The sequence below is a fragment of the Enoplosus armatus genome, chromosome 3, assembly GCF_043641665.1.
Source record: "Enoplosus armatus isolate fEnoArm2 chromosome 3, fEnoArm2.hap1, whole genome shotgun sequence".
In the NCBI taxonomy this organism is placed as follows: domain Eukaryota; kingdom Metazoa; phylum Chordata; class Actinopteri; order Centrarchiformes; family Enoplosidae; genus Enoplosus; species Enoplosus armatus.
The window spans coordinates 17,835,973-17,845,096 of record NC_092182.1 but is presented as its reverse complement, the minus strand read 5'-3'; the positions used below and the strand labels follow the sequence as shown (position 1 = coordinate 17,845,096).

Below are 9,124 nucleotides of genomic sequence, written 5' to 3'. Positions count from 1 at the left end.
TGACCATATGGCACACATCCCAGACCAGTAGGCCTCAGGGATGCCTCTAAATTTGTGTCTTTCAAGTCGAGTGGCAGTTTTTATTTTGCCTATAACTCCTCATTTTATTGTGACTGGATGGGATGGAAAAGACCTGCAGTCAGCTGGATGAAGAGATTTTCCCTCACTAGGTAAATCCTCTGACTTGAAGACCTCCCTCCCTCTATATTCATGTATAAATAAATGAAAATGTCAGAATAATTTTTTCTCTTTTATAACTCTGCCATTATGCTGCTCTACCAGAATTGCAGAGAAAAGACACACTTTCTTTTTCTTGTTGCTGAGAGTGAAAGAGCGTGAGTGATAATAAAAAAAGTTAACATTATAATAAGAGCTTTCAATGAAGCAGAGAAGTGTGTTAACAAGAGACCACATGCTCTGTGTCAGAGTGTGTGTGTGAGAGAGAGAGAGAGAGAGAGAGAGAGCTGACAACAGCTGGCTGCGTATTCTCCTATACAGCCTCTGATGCTTACAGTGACTGAGGGGGAAAACTAGTAAAATTACACAGTGTGTGTTATCTCTTAATACCAGCATAGTGTTTGTGTCTCTGGTTGAGTACGCTTCAAAGAAAAAAGCTTACAGCCATGCATACAGTCTCCTATAGACTGGTAAAGGTCCTGTTTATTACCGATCAAATACTGCATGGTGTTTTAGTATTTCATGTTTTTACTCTCCCTGCCAGTGGTTTTGATTTTCATCAGATATCATGCAGCCATCTTCTATGTTCTTCTGTGTTATTCTATGCTGAATTATTTACAAGTTATTGCAAGTCAGAGAGAGACAACAATAAAAAGCCTCTAACAGACCTAAATACTAGTTGGAATCATCAAACCAAACCGCCCACATACATGCATCTTTAATACCAGCCGCCTTCATTTATCCAGGCAATTATCTCTTTCAATAGATGACAGTGTGCTGCATAATGTGAGGTTGTGGTGGTCAGTTATTTTCCTCAAAGCAAACCTCTCCATTGCTCACTTAAAGAACCATACCAGTGTATTTGCAAGTTGCTTAACTATAAACTGCGTACACTTATTGATCATACTGTACAAGTTAATCAATAAGCAGAAACTTGAATCTTGCTACCCTCATTCAGGACCGTCGCAGTTCTCGATCACCATCTCACAGAGACTCAAAAAAATGAGCAACTTGAAGAAGAATGTGGAAAATACAAACTCATCAAATGGTAGCAATTTTCTTAGCAACCAATCAAGAGAAGTCTCTTCCTTTAAAGTCGTCACAAACCATGTAAAAACAGAGGTGGCACCAGATTTATTATCCACTCACCCACTGGAGTGCAGTGCAATCATTTCTGCCACTGATGACCGGAAGCTATATCACTATAAAATCTTTTTAAAAGCCCTTTTATATATCTTCTGGCCACCAGTTGCAACCCTGAGCTGTACTCTTGTAAGTGAATGAAAAAGAAATCTGTTTGATTTTTTTCATTACTGTGACAAGATAATAGATTTTCTTTATTATATGGATATAAAAACACAGCAGCATGGTTTGCACTTGTTAGTGCTGCAGGAGAGCACACCCCTGCAGCGTTCCCTGTGACATTGACAGTGCTATTTTTTTCTTTAAACAACATCCTTCACTCACCCTGTAGCCATTAAAGCCTGTCGCGTGTGACAAATTGTGCTGTGTCATGGCCGTGGCCGGTAATGGCTTACAGTAGACCTCCCTCTCCACTGTTCAAGATGGCTGCCTTCCAAGACAATGACCATGACGGAAAAATGGGAGCAAAGGGGGGGTCGAGGAAAGGTCAGCAAGCCATTCACACAGAAGGACAACGAATCTGAAAGGTGCAGTTCTTATTTTTTTGTTGTAAAGTTACTGCATACAGTAGATGGCAATAACAGTCTTTATCAGTCTGTCTTATCTCTCTGTGTGTCTCTCTTTCTGTCTCTGTCTGTTATAATTGCTGCACACACAGACTTTTTGCCTGAGCTCCCCTGCAGACTCATGAAATTCAGATGAGTTGAGTCTCTCTTAAACTCAGCTGTGCAGATCAGAGGCTACAGCTGTGTGGACAACAGCACCCACGCCCTGATCTCTCTCTCTCTTTTTGTCTTATCTTTTTGTCTCAACATGTTTCTTGTTACCTCATATTTATTTCTCGTATCTCATTGTCAGTTCCCTTGTTGCTGCACATTTTATTGTGTTGCTTTGAGTGTGCACCTAGACACCTCAGACATCCTGGTGGGGGATCCCGCTGAACATTTTAGCTGACAGTTTTTTCTTTCTCTCTCTAAAGTGATTACTGAGAGTTTCCCTTGTCTTCACTGAGGTTGGTGAGGTAGGCAGTTTAGGCTGACCTCCATGTCTTTGTGCTTGTTTGTTTGTGTATTTAACTACATATTTATGTAGTTATATGTAACTAGGCTTACCTTAAAAGTTCCTTGAAATATTTTCTCTTGTCAAACCAAACCTTGTAAAAAAAACTTGCCGGTAAAGCTTAACTCTCACCTTTGTGACGTTTGTCCAGCTAGGGTTTAAGGTGGGGCTCCTTCTTCACCTTATTGATGTTCTAAGCCGTAATTGGCTCATTACTGCCCCCTTAGGCTGCCACTGGTAGTCGATGGTTGGTAAGAACCAGCGTTGTATTGGGTGTTTCTCCCCCAGTTTCCACAAGGCGCAGCAATGAGCCACTTTGTAAAGCAACACAAAGGTGAAAATTAACTGGTTGTTTTGGGAAATGTAAGTCACCCACCTGTTTACTGTCACAATTGCTTTTGATAGTCTATCTGATTTACAAATCACAAAGATCTTAGTTAATGCATACCTTAAGTTTTAATAGTGCTATACAATTTAGAAAATCACCAGTTTGAAACTGGCTAGTAGTCACTAAAAACGTAAGAAGGACTTTATACATGAACTTAACAATGAATTTACGAATAGCTGGTGCAACTCAACCCTGCTTTGCTATTCTAGGAGTTACATGAGGTCAGCATGTGTGTACTAATAAAGATGATTGCTTGGTCACCACAGGGCCATGACTCCATAGTCTTATTTAGTATATAGAGATATATATCATGATTATCTCATTTGAACATTATGTACCTTTCTTGTTGTCGGTCTCATATCTGTGTACATATTTTTGTTTTCTGAACTTGTTTTCTTATCCTGTTTCTTGTGGTAATAATAATGTATGTAATACAATATTATGCACATTATTGTTAAACTTTGAAAAGCATTCTAGACGGTGAATTGCTGAAAATTACCCTTAGTGTTGGAAATTGATGGTGTAAGAGAGAGAAAATTACGCTCTACTGTACCTGTGACGCACACACTGCAACAATGCACCTTGATTAAATGGTCAGAAAAACAAACCAAGCAGACATAGGTTAGCAGTGAAGAGGTCATCTGTCAATAGTCTCCAATCAGCACAGTTATTTTTCATTTTGTCTTCTGGGCTCATAAAGAGGAGTGAGAGGTCAGGCTAATAAAAGACTCTTCCTAAGAGGGATTGACGTGCTTTCCTTCCCAGTAATTGGCTGCGGAAACCGTTAAAGTGTAGAGTAATTGCATGTTGCTATGTTTTAATTAGTGCTGGAGCTTATTGCATGCTGCTTCCCCAGGTGGCCTGTAAATTCACCACACACAAAAAACCAAACAGCCACCGCTAGTCTGCAGAGAGGAGCTGTGCATCACTTTACATTGAAGAGATTATTGTAAAATTTGCCCCCGGGGATCAATAAAGTATTTCTGATTCTGATTCTGATTCTGATTGCTGGATAAAACATTTTCCATCCGCGTCCCATAAATCCTAATCCTGCACACGGCTGTCCGCCAGTTGTAGAGACAAAAATATAACTAAATATCCAGTGATATATTTTTCCAAACAAGATATTGTCTTCTTATATGAAAGACATTTTTTTGTGTCCTTCATTTACATTCCTCTGATGTCTGAGCGAGACAGTTAAATGTAATGTAGTGGAAAAACGATGTAATTATGTGCTTGTATGTGGTCTAGCAGATGTTTGTGCTGTAGAAATTGCGACCAATTAGTGTTGAAATGAAGTGACTATATTTTCATGTTTTATGCATATCCAACAAATATAGCACTGTGCCATATACATCCTGCTAATCAGTTGTGAGGAAAATGTATTATCAGAATCAGAATCAGAATCAGAAATACTTTATTGATCCCCGGGGGGAAATTGTACAGTACCGGTGCTCCCATTCCAGAGTAGAAAAATAGCATAATTTAGAACTAAAGGTATGTACAAAATATAAAAATAAGAAATAGAAAATTAAAAATATACACATTTACAGTATTTAAGTGAAGTGAGGTAAAAAAAAATATATATATATACAGTAACAATGTATATATATGTATGGATGTGTTGCACTGTAGTGTATGACTATATATGTATTGCACTATACATGTATTGCACTTAAACATTCACAATAAATAGTGAGGTAGTGTATGACAGGTGAAGTAGATACAGATACAGATTTCCAGTTTCTTCCTGAGTGTCTGACCCTCAGAGGGAGGAGTTGAACAGTTTGATGGCCACAGGCAGGAATGATTTCCTGTGGCGCTCAGTTGTACATTTGGGAGCAATGAGTCTCCCACTGAAGCTGCTCTTGTGTCCGACCAGTACGTCATGGAGAGGATGTGAGACATTGTCCAAGATGCCCCGCAGCTTAGACAGCGTCCTCCTCTCTGACACCACCGTCAGAGAGTCCAGCTCCACCCCAACAACGTCACTGACTATTATAAACAATTACAACTGAGCTGATGCTGTAAAGTTGTCCAGCAGCCAAAACTGAGTGCAGGTTAGCAATTATTTTGACTGCGGAACATTTCTAAATACTTGCTTGTTACAAATTGTAAAATGTGAGGATTTACTTTTTCTCAGTTTTATACTATTTTGAATTAAATGTTTTTTGTGTTTTTGGACAAAACACAGTATTTTTTAGACTAATCAATTGATAAATTGATTGTAAAAATAACTGATAGATTAACTGATAATGAAAATAATCATTAGTTACAGCCCTAATTTGTGTTTTAAAATGAATATTTATTCCAGTGATTACATTTAATTTTGTTTCATGCAGATGTTAAAGCTCAGACAGAAACGTCTTTCATATGATTTCAACATCTGTATTTGTTGTATACTGTAAGTCCAGATAACACTCTTTGAATATTTGACTGTAATACTGATATTTGTACATTGATCATTTTGAACACACACTCACAAGTATATCTTTTCCAAGTTCAAAGCTCTTTTATTTGACCAGAGAAAAGAAGAATGACAAAAATACAGCAATCAATTTACAGCAAAGACTTTTGGTCCTTAATAACTTTCCAGTCAGAACAAATGAGGTCTGATCAGAAAGCCTCAATAGGCACTCGTTAACATGCTCAGCAGTGTTGGAAATCAGACAAAAATGAAGCTCATGTCATCTTTAACTAAACGTTGGGTGTCAAGTAAGGCCTAATGGGCTGGGACAGTGTTTTAATATAATTCAGATTTATTCATTCATATTTCATCTCTCCACGGTTGCCCGCTGCTTGGCCTTATGCCAGGACAGTGATGTGTGGATCTGCCTGCCGCATTATTTCTTGCCAAATCTCTGAGGCACGGCCATACTCCAGATCTGACCGGGGGCGCCCTCCCAGTCACGGGAATGTATCTGATCCTCCGACACTACCTGCCCTCTGGAGCCGCGGCCAAACCTGCCGGGGAGGAGAAACAGAGGCAGGAACTGATGTAATGTAAACTAATGTAAGTAATATTTGGTTTAAATAGCCCTTTTTATAAATTTCCTACAATCACACAAAACCAGGCTTTTGAGGTCAAACCTTAACTGTAATTAGCTGATCAGAGCAGGCAGGACTGATGGGAGGTAAGTTTAAGATAAAAGAAGCAACAGTTTTAGTAAAATGTTTAAACCCTCAAGGCTGAGACCACAATTTCAAAAACATGATCTTGGTGGTTGGCTACTTTTACGGACAATCTCAAGTACATGATATTCAAAAATGGTACATATGGTACTTTGTGTCATTTTAAAATTCAGATATGGAAAAGAGTTGCAAATGGTCAAATGGATCTTCATTTTATCTGCATGTTGAGCTGCAACAGTATGTTGATGATTCGACAGACTAACTAACTATACCAAAAATTCTCTGATTCCAGCTTTTAAAATGTGAAAATATGCAGCTTTTTCTTGTCTTACATTATAGTAAACTGAGTATCTTTGGACTTTGGACTGTTGGTCAGACCAACCTCAAGCTCCAGGAAACCGGGATGAGCATTTTTCAGTTTTACAGAATAAATGATTTATCCAGAAAATAATCAGCAGATTATTCGATAATGAAAAGAATCGTTTGTGGCAGCACGATCTGCATGGCTCTTGTAGTGTACTGATACAGAGCCATGTATGATGTCTGTTCTTTTTCTGAAACTCCTCATGTGACCCTAACATGGCATTGGACTATGCAGCAAGTGTTGTATCTGAGTGAACCTACTGTACTTAATGTCATGTATTTGGTTTTAATTCAGTGCTGATCAGAAACTGCTATAGAGAAGGCTGAAATTGTACAGTTTTAGATCACCCATTTCCTGTGTGATTGTTTTCACGTGTACTGTATGTGTGTGATGAATACAGGCTCTGTAATGGCACTGACCTCTGTGGCTGATGGAGGACAGAGTTCCTAGTTTCTCTCTGGGATCCGAGCAGCAGAGCTCTCAGCACTGCAGTCAGCAGACGATCATCAATGCTGTTATCTGTGTTTTCACTCTCCTAGAGCAAAACACCACACGCACAAACAAATGCAAAGCCTAGTATCAAAAAGTCTTGTATTCTGTCTTTGAATAAGAAAAACCCACAAAGTATCTTGGGAACATCAAGAGCTCTAACTGCATTCAATTTTGGGTTGCAACACAAACCCTGGGGGTTGTGACTCCAGCCAGTCGGTGCTGCTGTGACAAGGGACCTTGAGATGTAGATATCAGTGTACAAAGGCAAAGAAATGTACCTCACATCCACTCAAATATCCATCCAGCCTTATCTTTATGAAAAATTAAAACCCAGATCTGTCTGTCTCTGCTCGCTACAACCTTGTATTTTTCCTCATGAACTGAATCTTCCTGCTCTGACTGTCTGTTGACCCCAGAATATATTACAGTGTATTTCAAACTGTTGCATGAAGAGGAGCACCATCAGAAATCTAAATGGGTTGTGTGATTCAGCTTGTCCCACTTGATAAAAGCGCTCAAATTCCATTTACATACTTCATCACATGTAGCGACAGACCTTTCTGAAAATGGTTGTGGTGAAGCCTCAGGATATTTTAACACATAACATTGTGTGCCTGAGATATGTTTCAAAATTAGATTTTTATTTTCAGATGCCAAAATGGTTTTGGCAAATTGGATGTGACATGAATTATGTGGTATAAAACACACATAAATGGTGTTGTACCTATATTTCCTTGCTACAGCTACAGTTAAATCAAACGGCTAAGATAATAAAATACTAATGACAATGTGATGATAATTAAATACTTTTTAAGTGGTTTGTTGTCTCACCAGCCCTAGCAAGTGGTCGACCATGTTCTCCTCCGAGCCTGGCAGGATGTCATTTTTGTCCAGACTGCCTTGGATGTGAAGAGCCTGACTGACGCCAGCCATCGCCAGAACCAGAGCCAGAATAGTCACCACCGCAGCTGTGTCCATGGTCTCAAACTGGAGATGATGGCAAAGGCAGAGGAAGATTTCGGCTGTCCTGATCACACCTGTTGACTTCAAAGGCTCGGTTCTCGGAGAACAGAGGAAAGACTCGTCTTGCTCAGGGTTTAAGTGTCCTCTTTGCGTTGTGTCCTGGGTAACTTCAGTGGTGGTGACATCCTCGCCAGGTCTTATATACACCTCACAATCACTGGCTGGAGACCCCCAGGAGGGCTGGAGAAAGATGCTACTGTACAAAGGGGAACAGGGGACAGGATGGAGGAAGAACCAGCCCCTAATATGAGACTTAACTAGGTCCATTTAGCAGGATCAGGGCATTAGTGATGACTGAGCGCCATAGTGGGTTATTATGTGGCCCTTAGGGTAGTGCAACACAACTCTCCCAGTTATTAAACAGATAAATCCCTGCAAATGGACTCTGATCCACCAGTCCCTGTTGTCCCGTAGTCCACATTGCATGTGCGGACAGACAATATGTGAGAACACTCATTACCCGCTTAATCGTGCACCAAAATTAAGCAGATTAGTCCGGACAACTTTGGTGATCTTAGGCAACAAAGTAATGAACCTCAAAAAGTCTTTAAAAGCAGAAAAAGAAAGCAGACACAAATGAAATGAGCACGAGAGTGACACATTTACTGCTTATTAGTTTTGTAATATTTTGCTCCGGAGCTAATGTTTCTAATCTAGAGGACGTATCCACAATATCATCTCACACCTCAGGGTTTACAATAATGTTACTGACTCATCAGTGAAGGATCAGCCTCACAGTTTGCATCTTAACAGCGGCTCAGATTAATGTTGTGGATGTTTTATTTTCATTTTAGGGATACTTTTTTAAGTATAGGCTGAATTGTCCAAGATCATGCTGAAGATAATGTATGTACATTTAAATTTTCAGGTAAACGGTTCATTTTTTTCTTGTTTTGAAATTCATTATCGGGACCATTTAAAAGTACTTAGTGTAAAGCGCACTATGGTTCAACCGTAACAGTATGGGTCATCCAAACCTTTGCTTACACAGTAGAAAGGAACGTCTAATGTGTTTTTTCTTAACATGCTGATGAAGGGATTTCAGAAAGAAGCTTCTCCCAAAGGAACGAGTGTCTTGGAATAAAAACCCTTCATTTGTTAAATGTCAGCTTCCTTCATTTTGTTAATTTCAAACAAAGACAACTTAAGGCTTGATTTGTGAGAGTGACACCAGCTTTATTAGTGTTCACTTTGTCTCTGTCGTGTGTGTGTGTGTGTGTGTGTGTGTGTGTGTGTGTGTATGTGTGTGTGTTATTATTAGTCACTTCCCCAATACTGGATGAGACATCAACAGATTTGGCTCATCAAAGTGCCCTAATGGGTGACAATCCGCTTAAACTGCAACA

At 39.5% G+C, this 9,124-nt stretch overlaps 1 protein-coding gene across 1 annotated transcript; it reads right to left on the bottom strand.

Annotated features, from left to right (window-relative positions):
- Positions 1–5,610: 5,610 nt before the first annotated feature.
- On the bottom strand, positions 5,611–7,733 carry npffl (neuropeptide FF-amide peptide precursor like). Its single transcript, XM_070903385.1, has 3 exons — positions 7,587–7,733; positions 6,683–6,798; positions 5,611–5,731 (listed from the first exon to the last, which is right to left on the bottom strand). Exons 1-3 carry the CDS (start codon positions 7,731–7,733, stop codon positions 5,611–5,613), a joined length of 384 nt encoding a protein of 127 aa, XP_070759486.1.
- Between the last annotated feature and the right edge of the window lie 1,391 nt (positions 7,734–9,124).

Excerpts from the sequence above, each read along its gene's own strand:
- npffl (XM_070903385.1), bottom strand. The coding sequence starts at position 7,733 with ATGGACACAGCTGCGGTGGTGACTATTCTGGCTCTGGTTCTGGCGATG. Across the intron at positions 6,799-7,586 it reads TCGACCACTTGCTAGGGCTG|GAGAGTGAAAACACAGATAA; the intron begins GTGAGACAACAA and ends GTTTTGCTCTAG. Across the intron at positions 5,732-6,682 it reads GTCCTCCATCAGCCACAGAG|GTTTGGCCGCGGCTCCAGAG; the intron begins GTCAGTGCCATT and ends CCTCCCCGGCAG.